This window comes from Ascidia mentula, chromosome 2 (genome assembly GCF_947561715.1).
Source record: "Ascidia mentula chromosome 2, kaAscMent1.1, whole genome shotgun sequence".
Taxonomy (NCBI): domain Eukaryota; kingdom Metazoa; phylum Chordata; class Ascidiacea; order Phlebobranchia; family Ascidiidae; genus Ascidia; species Ascidia mentula.
In genome coordinates, this window is record NC_138567.1 from 9,551,490 (window position 1) to 9,573,545 (window position 22,056).

At 44.6% G+C, this 22,056-nt stretch overlaps 3 protein-coding genes across 3 annotated transcripts; all 3 read left to right on the plus strand.

Moving 5' to 3' along the window:
• Nucleotides 1–2,512: 2,512 nt before the first annotated feature.
• On the plus strand, nucleotides 2,513–10,961 carry LOC145889723 (transforming growth factor beta-2 proprotein-like). Its single transcript, XM_082980726.1, has 5 exons — nucleotides 2,513–3,029; nucleotides 5,091–5,239; nucleotides 5,559–5,706; nucleotides 8,996–9,109; nucleotides 9,751–10,961. Exons 1-5 carry the CDS (start codon nucleotides 2,627–2,629, stop codon nucleotides 10,248–10,250), a joined length of 1,314 nt encoding a protein of 437 aa, XP_082836852.1. The 5' UTR covers nucleotides 2,513–2,626; the 3' UTR covers nucleotides 10,251–10,961.
• Nucleotides 10,962–11,965: 1,004 nt separating this feature from the next.
• Nucleotides 11,966–15,010, plus strand: LOC145889724 (alpha-2-macroglobulin receptor-associated protein-like). Its single transcript, XM_082980727.1, has 9 exons — nucleotides 11,966–12,020; nucleotides 12,262–12,420; nucleotides 12,644–12,788; nucleotides 12,953–13,047; nucleotides 13,222–13,372; nucleotides 13,443–13,577; nucleotides 13,841–13,988; nucleotides 14,216–14,336; nucleotides 14,457–15,010. Exons 1-9 carry the CDS (start codon nucleotides 12,012–12,014, stop codon nucleotides 14,523–14,525), a joined length of 1,032 nt encoding a protein of 343 aa, XP_082836853.1. The 5' UTR covers nucleotides 11,966–12,011; the 3' UTR covers nucleotides 14,526–15,010.
• Nucleotides 15,011–15,055: 45 nt separating this feature from the next.
• Nucleotides 15,056–21,930, plus strand: LOC145889718 (peroxisomal ATPase PEX6-like). Its single transcript, XM_082980722.1, has 21 exons — nucleotides 15,056–15,250; nucleotides 15,308–15,441; nucleotides 15,817–15,981; nucleotides 16,232–16,431; nucleotides 16,614–16,756; nucleotides 16,904–16,976; nucleotides 17,036–17,239; nucleotides 17,353–17,518; nucleotides 17,629–17,671; nucleotides 17,731–17,827; nucleotides 18,100–18,227; nucleotides 18,295–18,470; nucleotides 18,543–18,763; nucleotides 18,826–18,939; nucleotides 19,196–19,272; nucleotides 19,413–19,548; nucleotides 19,837–20,050; nucleotides 20,306–20,468; nucleotides 20,771–20,899; nucleotides 21,157–21,253; nucleotides 21,516–21,930. The coding sequence occupies exons 1-21, from the start codon at nucleotides 15,144–15,146 to the stop codon at nucleotides 21,771–21,773; spliced, it is 3,045 nt and encodes a 1,014-aa protein (XP_082836848.1). The 5' UTR covers nucleotides 15,056–15,143; the 3' UTR covers nucleotides 21,774–21,930.
• Nucleotides 21,931–22,056: the final 126 nt, after the last annotated feature.

Below are 22,056 nucleotides of genomic sequence, written 5' to 3' on the forward strand. Positions count from 1 at the left end.
AAGGGCGTGGCACGCAGATAGGATCATGTTGTTCGGTCAGTTGATCTCCCAAATACAAGTTGCAGCTTTAATCGTCGATGGCCGTGGGCTACGCGAAGTCCCGGTGGTTGTATAGTAGAACCAGGGGATTCGCCGTCACAGCGCCACAGAGCAACTGGCAATTTTGCAATTAGGCTCAAGGCCAACTATCAATTTCGAACGACACGATTGCGCCGCTTCGCACTTGGGAGCTCGATTAATCGGGCGTGTGGTCGGGTAAATACAGTATTTAGCGGCGCCTGTGAGGGAATGAGGTGAATGTTGGACAGGGCACTTATTGAAAAAGTGTAATAGGTCTCATGTTCAGTGTCAGTTGGATAAGAGGTTTGCCGAGCTTTAGGCAAAAGCTTTATAGTAATTGAGCCGCTCGGTGTCAAACGAAGATACTGTGGACAGTTAACACCTGTTGCGTGTTTTTCTGTACATACGTATGTATTTGAAAACCTACAAAATGCCAGTGCCGATACAGATAGTTCCCAAATATTAGGGCTAGGTATATTTCAAATGCAGTTAGTTAGAAAAAAAACAATTTGCAATAGTGCTTCAACTATACAGCAAGGGCTGTGTGCACATCAGCGCGAAGTTACATTCTGTTACAGCGAGGTGCAAAACTAAATGCTGACTGTGTTACAGCCCCCAGGTTGGAAGGGAAGGGGAAAGTTACCTAAACGTTATCGCAGTGGTACTCAAAGAGGTGTGGGCTGGTCAGAGGGCGCACAAACTACAACACGGGCTCCAAGTTAGAAAAAAAACTAATTTGCAGGTGAAACGCGATCGTCATCAGCTGAAACACTTGGACGTGCGAGTGTGAGAACGTCCTGTCAGGACGCCGCTGAATTTGCGACAGGTCCGCATCGCGCAAATGAAACGCATCATGTAGCTTAAATTTGAAGTGGACCGACTCCCCAGGGGTGGGGAACCACGACGCCGCTTGCCACTTTAAACTATATGTATTGGCCCTCTGGAGCGTCGGGCGTTCTATTGTTGTATCGGCCTTTGGCCTGTGGGCTCCCTAAATCGGCTGCTGTCACATCCACTTAGCCGCCTTTTGCGGGGTTCTCTTACATTAATTACTGAATAGTTGCGACGCAGGGCAGTTTAAGGATGCCACGCCGCCGGCTGCAATACTACCCCGGTGCCGAAAGTGTGTTTAATTACGGCCTTGATGTATCGGTCGTGGGTGCTCTCGTGTTAGAGGAGCGACCCACGGATACATGCAGTCTTGCAGCTGTATCGATTCGCGCGCCTAAAGAAAACAGCGGCGAGACGAGGCTCCGTTTTACTACAGAAGTTTCCCAGGCCCTTATGGCTGATCTCATATCGCCCGAAGTGAAAGGTCGATTTGGGACGAGACCTCATGCAATCGCACAATCCCATGACCGACCGAAAACGTATCAAACCGAGCGCGTATCAATTTCCATGTGTTATCAAACGTTACCGCGAGTTCACGATAGTATCTGTCGAAAAGGGCGAGCAAATTTTCTGGGAGGATGATTTTGCCGACGGCATCATACGCGGTCGGGGGAATACCCCGTTTTCATCACGTACACATCCATTTGCAGGCAATCAAGCGAAAACGAAGCATGCTGATTCGGTTCGTTGCTCTGTACAAGAAAGCGCATGTAATTTTAGGCATCCTATGGAAAAAACTTACGCTTGCCCGCTGTTTTAATCCCATTACTGTACTAATTAGTAACTGGTTTGCTGCTGCGGGTATAGCAGTGATCGCATTTCTGCTGCGGATACAATTCCTAAGTTGGTCATATTTTCAGTTACAGCAATATTTCCTGTTTTTGTGTGAGGATTTATAGCATTACCGGTTGAGGTAGATTGTCAAAACATACAACATTTTAGTAGGAGAGCAACCTTTAATTCTAAAAGTCTATTTTTTACAACCCGTTAGGATTACGGTGAGCTATGAGCGATTGCGTTCAATCAGGCGTGATGAGCTAAGATCCAGAAAACACATATAAGCAGAGAGCTTGTATTTAACAAACTTCGATGAGCATCTTGAAAATTGTTTTAATATTACCCTTGTGCAAGGTTACAATAATAAAGCATCATTCTAAACCGAGGAGAAAAATAACACCGCCAGGTCGTTATTCTTCCCAAATACTTTGCCACGCGCCGCGCATATCGTGGATGCGTCTGTGTCACCTAGAATGCCTAAATATGTTCAAACCTTACTGCGATTTCAGCAAGGTTCACCAACCCCACGCGTTCTCGCAATTCCAGAGAGCACAGAGGCGCTGTCCACTGGCTCGGGTGAAAAAACATCGCTCCCCGGCGGTTACACACAACCACTTTGGAAAAAAAGGTAGCGCCTGGCTTCGTATAAAAACTCAAAGGCCACTGCTTCCAGACCGACCGCGGGACGGAGGTGCGGCGAGCGAAGTCTTGTAACCACTTGTAGAAATTTGTGCGTGTCTACTGTTTGCAGCAACTGATTTGCTGACCTTTATTGACACCTATTTGTTTTCTCTTAATGTTTATTAGGATTGTTGTAGCAGTGATAAGTTACAGAGAAGTTATTAGCGACATATTCCTCTGAGATATTTGTTGTGCGAAAAAAAAACAAGCTTTGCAAATGCGTCAAACGACGGGAGATCGGCCTACGTGGTGCAAAGGGGCGTGCTCTTGCCTTCTTATCGTCGCTCTGTTGGCGATGCACGCACCGCCGACCGCATCGGGGTGTGGCGTGAACTTCGAGAAAATGCGCAAACGCCGCATCGAGGCCATCCGCGGACAAATTCTTAGCAAAATGGGGCTCACCCACGTGCCCACAGATGAGCAGCCTCCCCCCGATAGCATGACAAATGAGATTGAAGCAATGTACAACCGCACGAGGGACTTCGTGCTCGAGCAGGCACGCAAGAAGCGCCAGGATTGCATAGAGCCCGAAGACAGTTATTACGCGCAGGATATCACCACAGTGTTCATGAAAAGCAACACGAATCAAGCAAGATCCACGATCACCGGTTCCACAGCACGTGAGTTGGCATCGTTCTTGACCTTTTTCCGTTTGTAAATTTTCAGCCGGGCCGGAGGTCTGTATTGCTGGGTTTGGCGTACGTCCAGCGTCGGGCGGTTAAGTCATTTTTTGACCCACTTTTTCCGGTTCTTTGAGCCGCGGCTACTGTGCAAACCCGACGGGGTTTGAACAAACGCCTTTCCTAAAAACACAGCACGTGAAAACGGGAGCAAAGGTGGCACGGGGTCCCAGCTGAAAGTGAATTATTGGCGCTAACGTCGATGTCACGGGCGACTGCGCGTGACATCTGGGTCGAAAAACCGCCGGAGCGCCACAAGATAAGCACGATAACACGACACGAGAGCCAGTTAGACTAAATAACCGCCCAAAATAACCCCCCACTTTACCTCTCGCTTATGGTGCTGGGTCGCAGCAGTGCTGGAGTTTAGCAGCCGTACAGCTGCACTTGTGAGTAATATGCTATTTACTGGTGGATGTGACGCACAAACAATGGTGAGAAAGCAAACGGCGCAAGACGAAATCCTATTTTTGTGGGGCGCGGTAAAAGCTTTTTGTCGCTCAGAGGCCCGGATGCTGCTTTGTTTATGCAACTCGCATCGCCTTCCGTTTTCACATTTGTTGTGAAGTGCGGTGGTGGAGCGCAGGCGTTGTGTTTTCCCCATTGTTCAAAATTGCCGCCCGCGAGGCAAGAACAATTTACCCCTCTTTTGACTTGTGTAAATCTGCGGAGAATGACTTCTTGTCGTCGCGTTTCGAAGATGAGTCTGATAACCCAATTGCCCTCTTTTAATTACGTGTTCACCTTCTGAACCTCGTCTGCTTCGGTAGCAATGAAGATGTAGTTACGTTCTCCAGACTGATGGGCGCGATAGCGTTGGATAGCTCTATGCTGGCCAGGAGCTTTCCAACCAGTCAAAAATAAAGTCGTACAGGCCCTCGCGATTGATTGCAAGCAGACATAATGGCTGCGCGGGATCGTGATGCGTTCGGCGTTTATTACCCACGATTGTTCGAAAAACCTCCATCGTTCCAGATTGTTCCGCTTGTAGACAATTAGTAACGCGCTTTCTGGCACGAAGGTGACATTCCGTGCAATGTGGTTTTCGGCACGCGTGCCTCTCAATAGGATTGGCAAATTGGCCTTTCTGGAGTATTGGTTTCACGGGCGCATTAACCAATGTATCATGTATACCCGATGTCAAATTAGCGACGGAGATCAGAGGCATTCACGCCCGCCCACGGGTCACGCGGAGCAGGCTAGGCGCGGCGGGACTCAAAGGGTCCGTGATTAACGTCCTTTGTGAGTCGCCAAAGCGTGGCGCACAATACTGCTTGTTAGCCACTAAGCTGTACAACCTACTACGCCGCTTACGTGGGAAAAATCGCACGCCAGGTGTTTTGACACTGCTCCCTCCCTTCCCGATCAGCGCTCCTCCCAAACATCTTTCTCGCCTAAAACACTGTTGGAAAGTCCGAAGTTGCTTTAAAGGCCAGCGCGTTTGGGTACAAAGGGATACAGCTGGCGTCTATTGAGGGCGGGGTGGATTTCGTAAAAGTTTGTTGACACTCAGCTACTATGAGGCCGCGCCCGCCTCCGTAAACACCTGATCCCAGTTTTCGTTTTCGTGTGCGCTTTTGGGCGAAAGAATCGGACAACACGCACTTGCCCCACTACGTAACGCACCGAAGCAGGTATAACTTTGACCGCGCGGTCATGCACGTTCGCTCCTTGCAAACCGCAGTCCGCTTATGCATTTCCCGTGACGTTTGCGCGATGGAAGTGCGCACTCGGAAAGGTCGCTAACAGACGGGCATCGGGCCACAGAACAGGAACAGTAGGCGCCTAAGTGGACGGGTCAAGTTTAAACAGGTTCAGGATTTAGCGACTTCGTTTCTGCCCCCTCGCACATCCGCTCCCTGCCACGTCATGTCCGAGTCGACGAAAAGACGTGTCACGTCTTCAGAACTTACGGAAACCGCGCCTGTCCACCCACATTGATTCATCTTTATATTTGGTACACCCCAACCACGTGCTCCAACCGAATCGTTACGTTTTTAGCTCGCTACAAGTACCAGAAAAGTCAATACGGTGTGTCAGAGTTCTTCGATTTTGACGTGACGCAGACCGGCTTGGATCCGGACAACATCGTCAGTGCCACCCTTCAGATCTACCAGGTTCCAAGCACTGCCGAAGGCGTCAACGAACAGGTGAGAGCCATTTGTACATTTCTGATCATGATCTGCGAGTCCCTTACGTTGCCAAAGCACGCTTTGACGGCCGTAGTACCCCATTGACGAGGGAAGAGTACCGCAAACATGTAATTTTACTGATGCTAAATTGGTTAACAGTGGCAACACAATTTGGAGATATGTTCAGTCATTGCCTTGTGACGTATATGTGGCTTTGCGAATACGTTCTCGCGTGCTAACAGTGTTGCAGATACGCCGAATGTTGTTTTGTTGCGCTTGTGTTTTGAAGCGCATTGCTTGAATTCCTGGTGTCAACCGACTCCTCTTTTGCACAAAGGTTGAGCTCTATCACCTCTCGTCGCCACAAAAAGACGGCCAATCGCCCACGAAATCCTTTCTCCAGATGCAAGTGCTCGATACTGCCAATGAAGGCTGGGTTACGTTTGACGTCACATCTTCCGTCCGTCAATGGATTCAGTTTCCCAGTAAGTTCCTTTGAATTGTGAACCGGCCTGCAAAGTGAATTGCTTTGCGGGGTGTCGATTCATATACCGGTTGCGAATATTCTCGGCCACAAAGTGCCCGTTTAACGTGCGGCTAAATCGGTCTACCATACACAAATTATGCGAAACCCTGCACCTTAGCGTTTGCCCAGCAAGCTCATTCGCCAGAAATCTGACTCCATATTCGGTCAAAGAGCGCGTGAAGTGTCCTGTCATCGCAGTGCATGAGAATCGATCATTTTAACTCGTCACGCGGCCCGAAGTTGGCCAAATTCACACGGTCCTCTCCGGGCGGACGCGTGACGTCACTCGGGGCCTTTCGCCGGTCCCAGAAGGCAGACGCAGTGTACACTTGACTGAAGGGAGGCAAAAATGAACAGGACATCGAGGCTTAGCGGATTACGGATGGAACACACACGCCGGCGGGTCTCAGAACACCTGCTGCCCGGCGTCTTTTGTGTTACCAGGCTCCTCCTCCAAACCGACGTTTATTACCGCTCGAAAACGCCGCGGTCCGTAAACCAATGACAAAGGCGAGTCGGCTAAGCTATCAACGCAGGTGTCAGTTCACTATAGGGGCCAGGAAATTTCGCGTTTGGAAACAAATTGCGCGTCTTCCAGTCCGCCTCCGATTCTCAAGCGTCCGGGGTCGGTATCTCACGGGTGGAATTGGCCCTGACATCCCTAAACTTAAAACAGTGGCCACCTGACCAAGGCATTGGGGCTTGGCGAAGGCCAATGTCATTTGGAAAATTGAAACTAAAATCAGACTCCCTTAAAGTCGCGGTCAAAGAGCAGCCCCAAGGCCTATGCGATACACAGCTGATAACAACGCCAACCATTAAGCCGCTGCCGGGAGAATCGGACTGCCGCAAATTGCCATGTGTCTGTGCGGCAATACGCACCTCTATGATCGATCGCCTGCTTCGGGGTCTGCGGTCGCGCCGCAATAAACCTTATTTCTGGAATCATCCGTCTCCCCGGTTACCGGTCAACCGGACGGAGATCCACCGCCAAGATAGACCGGGCCAAAAGCGTTGTGTTTCAAATCCGATCTCGGAACGCAAATTGCTTTCCACCCAATGCGTCTTTCTTGCGGTCGCCGGTTTAACGATATTACAGGCAGCCAGCGCTTGTGTGACGTCATGCGGTATCGGCGTTTAATGAAGCTGATGCTACAATCAAAGTCTCACCACGGTGTAAACAATCGTTCCTTTTTCCGGTGCAACTCCGCAAAGCTGCACTTCAAAGGGGGCATCGTTCCCCCAGTCGCGTCACTACTTTTCGCGGCGGGGCGCTATGATTACGTGGTGCGCCGCGGGAAAAGAAAACTGTGACGTTTTAGTCATCGCGAGCGGGTCCCACAAGGCTTCTTTTGTGACGCGGTTTCTATTTTGCGAACCTGGCGTCATACAGATGCCGTGGCAGCCCACTTCGCGTCGCTGGTCTCCCCGCTGAGTTTCACGAACCTGTAATGGCGAATCAAATATTTTCTGCCCCAGATCGGCCTAAAGAGATACGCAAACACGTCTCACGACGTGGGTTTGACAGTTGTGGAACGGTGATTCGTCAAAAAGGGCGCGCGTTTTAGGCCGAGGTTCAGTGACCCGTCGTTCACACAAACCCTCATCGCGTTCCAACGCTAACCACTCACCCCTCCTGAACGGGTGCTGATGGAAGGCTGATAGCGCGGCGACTGAAACACGGCCGTTAAATTTCTGTATCGGTTTCATTGCGCAGGGCGCGGCAGCCAATCGAGCCCACGCGGTTATTGGTTCCTGCCTAAACGAACCACGCGAGGTCTTGACTAATTCAGCCGGACAAAGGTAACCGGAGAGCGTGGGCCAACAGGTGGTTCCCACAGAGCGAATTAACCCCGAAGGTTGGGGGACCCTAATTGCGTTTAACACATTGCCCGTCTGGCTTTGTTTGCTTTGGCCCATGTTTCGCCCCTCCAATAGCCCTGTTAACTCATAAGCCCGTCACTTAAACTTATCAGGACCTTTAAAATCGTCCCCGTGCCCGTAATAGCTCACATCAAGCCGAGTATGGGCCACTTCTGGCATAATGTAAATACCCGGGGGAGAGACGATCTCCCTAGATAACAATAGCGCATGACTAAAAAGCCTCCAACATTCGTCTCAGCGCCCGCCGCGTAATGTAGCTACAATAATTGACGCTTATCTGAACTAACTGTCGCTTAGGCTACAGAGTGCGCTTTGGGGAGCGGACTTAATTGGCCCACAGTCCCGAGCAATTGGATCCGGCGGCCTCGTCAACCAACGAGTCACTTTCCATACGGTATTGGCAAGCCAGGTGCCATGCATGCTAAAGTTCAAACCTCGCGATAACAAGTTTACCGGTAGCACCTGTTCCTAGACCCGCTGTGACAGCAAAACCCGAACGTTACTCACGGTTTTGTATTTGTCCCCGTAGTTTACACTGTAGCTGACATCTGAAGTGGCGGGGCCATGTGAAAATCGCAACGCGATCTACGCGCACTCGAAATCAAACGTGGCTGCCCGAGCCTCCGACAAACATGTACGAGGCTTTGGGAGTACAGCTGCCAGTCATGAGACCGCAGCGACTGAAACACCTATAGGTTCTGAAACGTGAAACGATTACAGACATGGTTATGGATATGGCATGTCACGATCGAAAGGGGATCATGTCAGAGGATGTGTAAGCGACTAAACGCAAGTTGACCACATCGTCCCGAACCGTATATAGGCAATAATGATTCGCTGTGAGCGAAGATAATTGGCTTCGTTTTGCCTTAACCCTATAATGTCGATCTTAGCGGAAAAGCAGTGCTTTCCACACCGCCATTGTTGATGATCGTAAAAAAGGGGGAACGTTTTGCGCTGACGAAAACTTGACATTTAGGAGAAGTACGGTTTGTCAGCACCCAAACTGCATCAAGCATCACCTATTGCGTCGGTATCTGTGGCACAGCCGACATTCATTAATTTAATTGGACCGCAACCCCACAAGACTGCGGTAATCGCCCAATGACGTAGGCAGGACATCCTAAATACACAGAGCGCGCCGCTGTAGCGAACCCGCGAGATGCCACCGGTCCCCCATTCAATTGCCTGCTCCTTGGTTAATGTTTCCTGCCCACCAATAAGTGGATGTCGGCCTTGTGCGACGGTATTTGTGTAACAACAAACACTCCCCGCTGCCTATTGATTATGTGAATGTTGAGTATTGTACTTGGGATGATCTATTCATGCCCTTTCCCGTTTTTAACTTCGACTTTCCCGCGCAGACCTCAACCAAGGCTTGGAGTTGACGGTGCCGTGTTCGAACGATGAGGCGCCCTCGACCACGAAACGACACGCCAACCGAGGCATAAGCCGCAAATTGGATGTGATGTTTGCAGGTAAATGAAGCGAGACGGTGCCTCGACGCTGCTACCGTTCGACTAATTCGTCTGACCAGTAATTCCCCTCCCGACAACACGCACTGCCCTGTTCCACTTAACCCAGAAACGGTGTTTACTGATGTGATAGCTATCCACAGCTTGTGTTACACGCTTAAACGACCACCCATCGGCGGCAAATGAGTCAGAACAGAGAGTGCGCCGAAATCACTGCTCTTTGCCATGTTGCTCATTGCTGCTCGGCACATGCGTACGTGAGACCTACAGCGTTGTTGCTAGCAATTGACATTTCGCAAATGCCGGATTGTGTCTCCCGCGCGGTCACACCAGAGGATTGATGAGAAATGATGAAAACACCGAAATCCCTCGGGTCGTATTGTAGACACGAACCACTTTGAAACTAACTCCTTCTATATTTATACCTTCTCATCACGCTTATGCTGCGGGTGAGAGGGCCTTTGTGCCATTAATCCGAAGAATCGTTATTCCGAAAACTACCGCCCAAATAGGATAACCAGTCTGGATAAGCTTTTAGTCAGCGTGAGTAAATCGTTTTAAAATTTCCCGCAAGCACTCGGGAGGCCATTCGAGTTCCGGCGGCTTCTCCCTTGTCGTTGGATAACCTATTATTGCTTACGCAGGTTCTACGAAAATTTCCAAGTCGCGTGGGGATAGCGATGCCGGGCCGACTGTGGACAGACAGTTGGGCAAAGAGTTCAATCCCCATTTGGTGATCATGGTGCGAACAGCTACACCCGAAGCCTCACAAGGAACCTCCAGGCGGCGGCGCAAGAGAGCGTTGGACGCCGACTTCTGCTTTCGCCGCAATCCTACTGAGACCAACTGCTGCCTTCGAGAGCTCTACATAGACTTCCGCAAGGACCTTGGGTGGACCTGGATTCATTCTCCAACTGGTTACAAGGCAAACTTCTGCAGCGGCGCCTGCCCATACATGTGGAGCAGCGACACACAGTACGCTACCATACTGAGCCTCTACAAGTCCATGAATCCTCAGGCCTCGTCGGCACCGTGTTGTACGGCCAAGGACCTCGACCCATTGACTATCATGTACTACAAAAATGGCTCTTACAAATTCATTAACATGTCCGATATGATCTTGCTCTCTTGTAAGTGCAGTTGAGCTCATACTGTTTGTTGCTGGACATTCTCACTATTGGCCGGGGAAGATTGATCGTCGCTCTGCCGTAAAAAGATTCAAAGCCGCCTAAACTCCCCTGTTTCAATGTTACCGCAAGATGTCGATGTCTATGTCTATGTCCGTGTTTGCGTTTTCTTGTATTTATGTTGTTCTCCACCGACACCCAACCCTATTTATATACCTTGCCGTCATGCAACGTATGTATCCTGTACTTCCTTTGTGTTTCTGGCCTCTGCAACCTTTGGTGAGTTTTTTTTAGCTTGTGTGTGTGTATGTGTGTGTCTTTATGGTGTGTAGTGGGTATGGCGTTTGCTTGGCCTCTCTACGAGTCCCGCTACCGTTTACTGTGACGTAGCATCCGCCAGGTTCTTAACTGGGAAGTTTGCTTGCGCATCTGCTGGAACAGACGCGTCGCCAGGACTTTCCAGCAAGCACAAGCTCATTTTAACAATTAGGCTCTAACAACTTTTTATATCGTTGTCGTAGCAAAACCATTACTCGCATTTCTTATTTTCGTTATCAATTGGCGCCGTTCTTTAGGCGCACTGTGTTGTGTGATTATAACTTATTAGTTTCTTTCTATTTTCTATTTGTTTGTGCCTTTTGTTGCCGCGGATTTTGTGAGAAGTTTCCCTGTGTGTCGACTCAGTGCCCAAAAAATAAAAACATGAAACCACCCGCATTCAGGCGGTTACAGAGAAATCTCTTGCGTAATCTTGTTTTCCTCAGTTCCCGGTTACCGTAGTGACGTAATTGCGCACGAGCTCGGGCGTCACACGAGCAGAAACGCGAAGGAATTGACGTGCTAACGGAGCAAGGTTGTTTTTCCCGTTTGCAGCCTGCTCTCCTGATTGCACCCGGAATAACAGGCACTTTACTTCCTGCCTGTGGCCCGAGCAGAAGCTCGGTTGGGGTATTGCGCAATGCCAGAGCCATAAACTGAAGGAAGGCGCATGACCTGGCTTGTACCGGCTTTCGCAACTTTTTATTACATCCGATAATTGTTGTTCCGCAAGCACCGCCATCTGGACGCCGCCGAAATAAACAACTGTAAAAGGAGGAGCGACAGTTTGGCGAAGAATACGAGCACAGACAATGCCTTGTTTGACACTACCGGCGAATCATTATTCTCTCGGGAGCGAGTGTAGGATCAAACATGGTCTGCAACCGCGTTCGGCGAATGCTTCCCGCTGGCGTAATTTTTGTGGCATACAAGGCAATACAAAATAGGTTATGGCGATTTTTCAACTGGCAAATTCTGGTCGATCGCACTGTTTGCTACAGTGGCCAAATTGGTTGCATTGGGAAATCTTGTTCTATTTATGTATTTTATTTGACTTTACCTGGCGGGTATTTCGTGATCTGATACGTCTGGATTTATCAAGCTGAGCTTGGGATGCTTGAAGTATGCACCACTTCTCTCGTTGCTCCATAACAACGAAAAATTTCCACTGTTGCACCAAGGTCACGCACGCAATATTGCTGCTTGAACCTATTTGCTCAAGCCCTTTTACATTTCTAACTTATTGTTTCAACATTCCAGTGCATAGGCGCTTACGTATAGTATATTGAACAATTTACTTTATTCGGGTGAGCAGACTGAAGGGACACTCGCAGCCGACTAAGTCGGAACCACTGAACAGAGATCAGTGGTCGGAACATAAGCTACTTTTTGGGGTGGCTTATCAGCACAACTTAAGACAAGGGAAACATGAGAGCACGCAAACAAGTTTGTGGACGTGGATGAAGTTGGTAATTTTTGGCATGACAAATTTGCGCAGAGCAAAATTTACATGTAACATGTAAGAGATAATACGTCAAAAAAGAAAAGTTGCATAAAATAGTTGCCTACACGGGTATTTCCCCATGATAAACGATAGGAGAGTCAAGTCACCATTGCTATTGCGCACATGAACGTAGTTTCAAAAAGTCCTGAATTACCCCCTAAAAACGTTTTACTAAGTTGTCTTAGTTGGTGTTGGTTGACGTATAGGATTGGCGCAGAATGTTGATTCGTGCAATATTGGCGATTGCTGTTGTGTTTGGTTGCGTATTCGCGCAAGATGACTTGCATCTCAAACAAAACAAAAAACCTCAAGAAACCAAATTTCGCTCATCTCGAGTTAACCAAGTATGGGAGAAAGCAAACCGGGTAAGAAAGTTATGTAAAAACCTATTTTTGAACTAAAAAATCAACAAACAACTCATCCAGTGGGAGTTTTTGTATTATTATTAACTAGAAAAGTATTTTGTGCCCGGACAAATCATTTATTTTTTGTTCCATTATTAAAATTGTATGTTAATGTATTAGCTGACATGTTAGTTGGTAAACATGTATATTTAGTTGGTAAAGTTTTACTCTGAACACATTTTAGAAAGAGATTCCCACTATTCTTCTGACTGATCTTTTTGCGGAGCTGAAGGAACATGACCAAGCATTAATGGAACTTAAACTAACCAAAGCAAATGGTGGTGATGATGATGGCACTGAACAGTCAACTCTGGATCGCAAATTTAGAAGTAGGTGTACAACAGTGTATGTTAGGATACTTTAAAACACTATGTTGGCCTAAATTAATGGATTAACTGTGTTCAACTTCCAATTTTTAAGTGTATTACATTGTTACCATATGTAGAAATATCCAGTATGGTAATTTTAGGTGTTCCTTTTTGTTCCTTTTCAGAAATAATGATGAAATACAGCTTGATACGGGATGAAGATGTGGAAGAGTCAAATATTTTGGATGGGAAAGAATCTTCCAAGAAACCAGTGTTTAAGGTCATTGGCTGGTAACATATTTCCCTTCTACTATTCCAAGTAATCAAGGGCATATCTTTTGAAATTAAAGACTACAGGGATCCTGTGGCAATCAATTACAGTTTGTATAAAAGTTATACACAAAAATTTGTTGAACCAAGTCCAGCAGGGCAATCTTAAATTTTGTGACAATAGGATGTCCAGCTAAACAAACTTTGGGTTCAAACAACAAAAGGGGGCAATTTAAAAAAAGAAGAACTGGAAAAGATGCATCTGGAGTTTAAGAGTCATGAAGATAAGCTATATGAATATCAACGACTAGAAGAGTCGGTTGAGAAAATAAAGGGTATGTGTTGCTGATTAAAACTGTATGAATACGTTTGATCTCAGGTATTAATACAAATGTCCTTTTGCAGCAATATCTGAAAACTCATTGGACAAGTTTGAATATGCTGATGAACTACAAGAACAGGAGTTGTCACTTGAGCATTTAAAAGAAGAAATAAAACACAGCTACGACCGTTTGCACCTCTTGTCAAAGAAGTCTAAAGGTAGTTTGTGATGCTTTCTTACTTACAAGGTGTAAAGTGTATGGTACACTTCTATAGTACATCAACATGTAGTTTAAAAAGTAAAAAAAAATCTAGAAAGACATATATTTTGCATTATTCATGCATTACGCATGTATTACCTGTTTAACACCAACCAGATTTTGGTGCCATCACTCTTTGTTTGCACAACTCGTAAAACTACTGTTGTCATTCAGCCATCACTTGCATAGTACTAACCCCACTTTTGTACTTATTGTGTGCAGTGGGTGATACAGTGCCTTTCACTGATCCAAAAGCAATGGAGCTGTGGAAATTGGCCCAAGAAGGCAACCACACTGCTTCTGAGTTGGAAACCATTAAGCAGGAACTGCAGTTGTTTGAAACCAGACAAGACAAACACAGACATTTCAGGTTTGAGGCTCATATTAAATTTCGGCGTATTTTTCCAAAACTTCTTTGTTTCCAACTTACTTTTGAAAGTGAAACATTGCACATATACTGGCCAAATAACAACAGTGCTTGGGAAAAGGAGAATTGTTTATGTTGGTCTTGATTATGTGAAAAAATAAAAGCTCGCATGTGGTTATACATTTAAATAGGCACATGGTTTAAAACAAATACTTTTCTATATGTTACAGAGATGAACTAAGAAATTCTGCTGCCAAAATAGACCACCATGGTGGAAAACATGCGGTTACTGAAGAAAAACGTAACAGACACCAAAAACTACAAGACAAAGTTCAAGACTTAGCACACAAGGTTCTTAATTTGCTTACCTTTGTACGACTTAATTGATTAACTACAAAAAGTCTCGTTTTAATTCTTCACAAATTACTGTTTTAGTTTGTATTTCACAATTTGTATCTTTGTGCATTGCAGGCCAGGAAGATGTTCGGCACTTTAAAGGAAAAACTGTCATCTAGAGTCATGTCACACAATGAGCTGTAAGCTCGTTTATTTGGCTTTTGTTTAACATTTCTGATTTGTAACACAACCATTATAGTGCATCACGACCAAGCGATCTTTTTTATTTTATGCACTGGTTGTTAGTTTGTGATCTTTCACTTGCTGTTTGTATTAAATTATTTACAACAAAGTGTAAATGTCACTACTGAATTTTGTTCAGCATCGAAAGGTGTCTGTACGCATAACTGCCACCCTGTAACTTTTCATGTGTTTACATTGCAATTTTAATATCTTTTTGATTTATTTTGTTGTTTGCAGCTTTATTGTTTAAAAACTATCAAAGATCCGATACATGTTTGTCTCATACCACTTGTGTATTATTTCCTGTTTACTTCTTGAAAAATATGCGAGGTGCTTAAATTTGAACCTGCACTGTGAACAGCGACAAAAACAGTTGTGTAATTATTCATGATTTCGTTGCCTATCGTGGAGCATGATTATACACCCTAACACATTATCATTACTTAATTTTATTGCATTGATTGGAATTATGATTTTCGGTTTGTTGATAAGTTCCGATGCTAAATGATAGTTTGATTTTCTGTTAACTTGTAGCAATGACGTAGCTGTATACTAAGCTGTCACCTATAAATTTCTGTGATGGAGTTCCATGCCTGTCGGATAATTAAAAGCAAAACTTGGGAAAACACCGTCCACCCTTTGCACCTGATTGTGGACAAAGTAAAGTGGCTTACGTTAAATGGAAGGTAAGAAATATTCCTTAACATTCAGCCAATTATCATTACCACTGTTCCACTCCATAGATATATCAGCCCAGCAATTATTGCACTGAAAAGAAGAACAGAAGCTCTGTCATACCCACCGAAAAAGGAACACCTGTGCATGGTTCAACTTGAAAATTACCCTGAACAGGAAGAGCCTCATGACAATTTGATTTGTATGTGTAGCAATTCATTCTGACAATGAATTGACATTTTAGCCCAGTTATGACTATCATTAGCAAAAACTAAAATTTGTTTGAAAATATTTCAATATATATAAATTCTTTTCTAAAAAACCTTAGTTGTTATGAAATATTTCATGTTTTTTATTATTTTATAAATTCAAAGCTCAAGTTTGAAAAGGAAAAGGGAGACCTTACCTTTTATTATTGTTGTGGTTTTTGTTCGCACTAATCATTTTCTAAGTCATAGCAATGAGAAAGATTTCTGTTCTGTTGTTTCTGCAAAAATTGAGAAAAAATTATATGTTTTTTTCTGAATTGATCGAAACCAAAAAAAAATAAACAAATGACAACACTATTCATTTGCAGCATTTCACTGCAGCAAGGAATTTGTGGAGCATTACGGTCTTTCTACTGCTTTATGTGAGACTTACACCTTCGCAGTGGTCTCTGCATTTCCACTGGAAAAGGTTCTTCTTGCGGCTACAACCCCAGAAACATTTCAGTGGACCAAAGAGCAGAAGTTTGAAACTGGTAACATTTGATAACAGTTGAAACTTTTGAGCTACTGTGAGTTAGGTTTCCCTTTAAAATAAAATACATTTTTTATATCTCACTTCCACTTGTTGGGAAAAAGTGGCTTCAATTGTGATTGGCTGCAATGCCAGGCAACCTTGAGGTTTTATTAATATTGTTTCTTTTCATTGTTGATAAGGAAATGCCCTATGTTGATACCAAATGCAAAGTTTCAGATAACTAAACTCCTATGTATGTTGCTTGACAGGCCTACTGGTGTCCAGTGCATGCAACCATGCTCTATTTGCTCGACAAAATGACATGTTTCTGTCGTCACTGCATCAAATGTATGGGCAAGATTATAATAAAGTCCTTCAGCACTTTAGGGAGTTAGTGACCATAGAATGCTCACCATTGCAACAAGGACTTATAAACACAAAAACATCAATCACTGTCATACACATGCAGGTGTGATTTTTGATCTTGGATACTTGTTCTATTTTTAAACGTTTTTTTTTGTCAAAAGGGTTTGGAAGGCTCTATTGTTGATTATAATTATCTAAATTTATCATCATGATGTCATTAAGGACACATATTTTTACGCTGATAATTTATTAGTTTTTTTTATGCCAAAGTATTTTGTTTTTAAGGACCTTTCAAACAAACAAGATACTACTGCTCACAAAGAAAACATTTTGGTTCGTCTTTGTGACTACATTAGTGATAGTAATGTGGATCCAGAAAATTCATCATCACATCAGATAGTTCAAATACTTTCCACTGTGGTGTGCAGGTATGATTGGAGTTTAATAAGTGACATTGATTTTTCAGTAGTTTCCAAATCTGTTGTATTTATTGTTCTGCATAATGGTTCACATGAAAATAATGATTTAACCATTGGTGCATTGATAACGTTGACTCTGCATATGTTTTTGCCCAGCCAATTCCTAGCCAACGTTGTGGAAATTACGGATGAGGAAGAAGTGGAGTTGCAGTTGCTGAAGTCAGGAAAGGTAATTGCATTGAAAATAGTTCAACATCCAACTAGGTTGAAAACAGACTTCTCACACAGGTTGTAAAATCAAGAATATGTCAGCTTAAAATAATTCCTGATGAGAAATTCTGCACACATACAATGCACGGCAGTGGGCAATCCCATTCAAGAGGGTTTGCTTCATGTAAAAACTGTCTCAGAGCAGTGCAACTTTCCTCTGCACTTTGGTTTAACCTGCACCAACCCTCAACCCAACCCTCAACAGACGACTTTCAAGTTAAGGTGAGCTGGAAATTTGTTTCTATAACCTAACAATTATATGTAATGATCCATTTTATTCCATTACGAAAACAGTTTACACAGCAATTGTTATCACAAAATCCTCTGTATTTTAGCTTCGAAAAGTTGACACGAGTTTGCCATACGCTAGGGAAATTCACATTTCGCTTGTACTGTCTCCCAAGTACACACCTTCCAGCCACTTCGATAAAACGGCGGTGAATTATTTGACGCCAACCCGCATTCTAAAAGTGGGGGACGTCACTCCTATTGACGTTTCGGGTAGGAAAATTTCTAGACCTTTTTTATTACTTTGCACTTGCCTTCTGGTTTTTGTGTGAAAACAAAAGCCCACGTTGACAATTTCTACCACTTGTTTCACTTGTGCGCAGATGACGTTGATTTCTACGAAGCAGCCGACGCCAGGAGTTGCAGGTGGGACTCAATAGTTGCGAGTTTTTGTTTGTGATAAACCACAAGTTTCCTGCTTGCAGTTCCAAAGTGGTTTATTATAAAGTGATGAAGCTGGATGAAGGAGCTTCACCCGACGCTCATTTCAAAGTTGACCTAAAACATACGTCCTTGTTCCAGGTAAATGACTGTTTGTGTTGCGTCCAATGTACTGAAGAATGAATAATATGACGTTGTTTTCACTGCCATAAGTACAAATTATAACAGAAGCGACTTCGATTTTGGCTTCAGCTAAATTCACTGGTTAGCCACTTTCCCTTTGTGGAGCTACATTTTGTTCTCAGTGGGTGGCGCACCCTTACTGGATTCGAATCCCGGTCAAGATTTAGCACCGAAAAAACTTCCTTAAACCATGTCAAAACCAAGTTCATGTTATTGTGTTTTTTTCCTAGGACGGGACCTGCAACAGTCTTGTGCCAAGTTTGACGCCCAAGGTGTTTGACGTACCGGTTCCAACCGGTTTGGACAAGTACGCCAACGCTTTGAAACAGACTATGCTGCCGTATTTCTCACCAAGAAGGTAGGATGCCCCGAACACACTACGGCGGCAATTATAAACAGAACATGGTTTTGATTGTTTTTTGCAGTTTTGGGAATGTTTGCACTGTCCTCGTATGCGGCCAAGCTGGGTGCGGAAAATCAAGCGTGGTTTCCAAGGCCTGCGAGTCACTCTGTCTACATACAGTGGAAATCGATTGCTTGAGTCTGATCGGGGACACTGCAGGATCCACAGAGGCAAAAATCAACGAAGCCTTCCGCAGAGGTTGGTGTTGGGTGCTTTTTGCAACCAAGACCGTTAAAAAGTGTTGGCAATTTTTGATTCCCGTTTATGCAGCTGCCGCCTACACACCGTGCGCGATCGTTCTCGAAGGAATCGACCGTCTTGGCAAAAACCGCGAGACGGATCAGGCCGAAAATCGAGTCTGTATCGCGCTGGCCGAAGCCATTGAGAACGCTGCGTCGGTAGAGGGCGACCGCGAGTCGGTGTTTGTCATGGCAACCACAACAAACAAGACGGGCGTGGTCACCGAGATACGCACCTTGTTTTTGCACGAGGTATAGACGGTATCGGGAGATTAAGTCAGGGTGTGTCGAGGCTTTATAGATGTGGTTTGCAGATTGAAATCGAGGCTCCAGGCGAGAGCGAACGACTGCTCATGGCTCGCTTCGCTTCGAGACACCTCGCGCTATCCAGAGACGTCGAGTTTGATTGGATTGCTAAACACACCGCTGTAAGACTTTATTTTGTTTATGAGAAGAATGAGGCTAAAAGTTTTAGGTCAGTATGCGCTGACATACACAAATTTACCAATTTGGTCGTAATAATATTTCCAGGCTATAATTGTTAATGATACGCAAGTTTGCACTGTTGTGCACGTCAGCAAATGCTCTACCTTAGACCATAACAAACTGCTCATGCGAATTTATCATTACTACGAGTATTTGGCCAGAGAAACAAAATATTTACGAGCAATATCCTCTAAACAGGGATTCGTCTACAGTGACATGTGGGAGTTGTTCAATAAAGCAGCGCAAACTTCGCATCAAAACATCATTGAAAAATGGTAAAATTTTATTTGGACGATCTGACGTTGTTATATAGATTCTGAGAACTGCTATATCATTAGTGCACCTTGGTGTGACTCCGGGCAAAGACTTCCACTTTGTGGTGACTACATACATTCACGGTTGTTTTCCTATTTAGTGCTGTCGGCAGCAGACTGTCGTGGAGGGACGAGCAGTGCGTATGCATGTCAGGTGTGATGACTGGCCAGGAAGATGTAACCGAAGCCCTAAACCAGATGCAGGCGGACAGAGCTGACTCCATAGGTGTTCCAAAGGTACTGTTTGTTATGGCTATTGCATTATCACTGTTTTCACCTCGTACAGATATTTGAAGTGTTTCTGTGCCAAGGTTTTATGGTGTTCAGGTACAAAACCAACTATAGGAATGTATATTTTGCAATGTACGCTTGTAATAGTATTTTTCGACATTTACAAATCACGTTGGAATTGATTGGTTAATCAGCCCCGTCAATTCCTTACAAGCATAAGAGAACTGCTAACCAAAGTCGTAATCCAAAACATCTGCAAAATCCATGGTATCAAGTAAGATGTCTTCCTTTCAGATACCAGACGTAAAATGGGACGACATCGGAGGTCTGGAAGAAGTCAAAAACCATATCTTGGATACCATCCAACTGCCTCTGGACCACCCAGAACTGGTATCAGCCGGTCTAAAGCGGTCCGGCGTCCTGCTGTATGGCCCGCCAGGCACTGGGAAGACGCTTCTTGCCAAAGCCGTGGCCTCGCAGTGCGCTCTCAGCTTCCTCAGTGTTAAAGGTTTTGCCCTCCGTAGTTTACAATTCACAAAAAAATCGGTTTGAGGCTTTTTAAAAAAATATCGTAAAACATCGGATATATTGGATTTGCTCAAATCAAACGTTAACAAAAACGTGATCGCTCAATGCTTTAACGTATTCCTTGCAGTGAACACTACCTTACTATCAAAGAAATGTATATGAATACACAAAAAGAGATGTTTACTAATAGCCTTAACTTTTCGCAATTATTCAAATGTTTATATAATCTTATCAGGTCCGGAACTAATCAACATGTACATCGGCCAAAGCGAAGAAAATGTTCGTCGTGTTTTTCAACGTGCACGTGACGCTGCGCCCTGCGTCATATTTTTCGACGAGCTTGACGCTCTAGCGCCGAACCGTGGACGCAGCGGCGACTCGGGAGGGGTGATGGACAGGTTACAATTATTCGTATATTTCTGCGAGTTGGAGACCATGGCCACAAATATGATATTTCATGGTGAAATATGTTTGCCAGTGCGCGTTCACGTATAATGTGTAGATCGGTTTGTTTTAAACTTGGACATGCTCGAGTCCTATAGCTGCATACTTTTTTTGCAGCTATAGGACTCGAACATGAAAATTTTACCAAGCGCAAATGAAAAAAGGTTGCTGTTGTAATCAAGCGAAAATGAAAACTATACGTTTTTTATCCCCAATGTAATCAAATTCGCAGCAACCGTTCACTGTATTTTCCCAGGGTCGTATCTCAACTATTGGCTGAACTGGACGGTGTGAACGTAGCTGACGACCACGACAAACAAGTGTTCGTCATAGCTGCTTCCAACCGCCCTGATCTCATCGACTCCGCACTGCTACGACCGGGCAGGTTCGAACAGATTTTCGCATACCGCAAGTGTTCGGCGATACACCTGTGGAGTGTGGATTAGCACTTTAGCGAATTATCCAACTATGTTAACGCAAAAGTTGCCAAAAATTAAAGATTATTTGTAGTTAAAGTTCTTTTTCACATCACACAGTACACCTGGTTTAGATTAATATATCCCCTTGTATTTTGCATTTGACTCTTGTTCCAGTTTTGCAATTCTCCACCCTTGACAATTATTAATTTCATCTCTGTTTTAGACTTGACAAGTTGCTGTATGTTGGTATCAGTGAAAGTCGAACAGATCAGTTGAAGATTCTTCGCGCTCAAACCCGGAAATTGAACCTCGCTCCCACGGTACTTCATTATTATTATCGCCTTCATATGCACATATATATTAAAAGTCACCCTCTGTTGTAGTTGATAAGATATAGTTTATGTGTGATTTTCAGGAAAAACAAAAATCGGCATAAAACGTTTTTAACAAAATCTTTCAAGACCATTTATTCACTACTTACAGCACCATATGACTATCACTGTTCGGCACGCACCTATATCCTGTTTGAATAGAAGTACATATATGTAGCCTTAAATTACACAAACTTATGTCACCTCCTAGGTATGCCTGGAAGAGGTGGTTGAGAGATGTCCGTTCAACATCACCGGTGCTGACTTCTACGCGCTGGCCTGCTCTGCCGCCATGAACGCCATTCGCCGTCGTATACGCATAGAAGAATCACGTGAATTGGAGGACAACCAATCAGAGTGTGCAGTTGAACAAGAAGATTTATTAAGTGCTGCCGAAATGATAGTTCCAAGTGTTAACGATGAGCAACTGGCGAACTACAGGCGCGTTAAGACCGATATGGCGAGATAATTGCTTTGCTTGTCAGTTTTTAAACAGTCGCGCCAGTTTTCGGCTTTGCGTCAATTTCAGCCACACATATTTTATCCTGTGATTATGAAGCTGCTACCTGGTTGCAATAATTTTTCTTTGCTGCAACCCTCGAAAAGTTACAGATTTATACAGAATTACTGCCAATAATAAATGCAAAATCAAAAAAATTAAATTTCTACACAGCGACGATGCAAAAGAAATGTTTGGTGACACTGCTGGTACAACCAACGCAGTTAACAGAGCGATTATAGAAACTTACAAT

What these genes read in the sequence shown, in the direction of transcription:
- LOC145889724 (XM_082980727.1), top strand. An exon ending in CCAAGAAACCAGTGTTTAAG is followed by an intron (nt 13,048 to 13,221) that starts GTCATTGGCTGG and finishes TTGTGACAATAG; the next exon opens with GATGTCCAGCTAAACAAACT. An exon ending in GTCGGTTGAGAAAATAAAGG is followed by an intron (nt 13,373 to 13,442) that starts GTATGTGTTGCT and finishes GTCCTTTTGCAG; the next exon opens with CAATATCTGAAAACTCATTG.
- LOC145889718 (XM_082980722.1), top strand. Translation starts at nt 15,144, where the DNA reads ATGGAGTTCCATGCCTGTCGGATAATTAAAAGCAAAACTTGGGAAAAC. An exon ending in AACATACGTCCTTGTTCCAG is followed by an intron (nt 17,828 to 18,099) that starts GTAAATGACTGT and finishes TTTTTTTCCTAG; the next exon opens with GACGGGACCTGCAACAGTCT. An exon ending in GCACCTTGTTTTTGCACGAG is followed by an intron (nt 18,764 to 18,825) that starts GTATAGACGGTA and finishes TGTGGTTTGCAG; the next exon opens with ATTGAAATCGAGGCTCCAGG.
- LOC145889723 (XM_082980726.1), top strand. Translation starts at nt 2,627, where the DNA reads ATGCGTCAAACGACGGGAGATCGGCCTACGTGGTGCAAAGGGGCGTGC. An exon ending in GATCACCGGTTCCACAGCAC is followed by an intron (nt 3,030 to 5,090) that starts GTGAGTTGGCAT and finishes TTACGTTTTTAG; the next exon opens with CTCGCTACAAGTACCAGAAA. An exon ending in CCGAAGGCGTCAACGAACAG is followed by an intron (nt 5,240 to 5,558) that starts GTGAGAGCCATT and finishes TTTTGCACAAAG; the next exon opens with GTTGAGCTCTATCACCTCTC.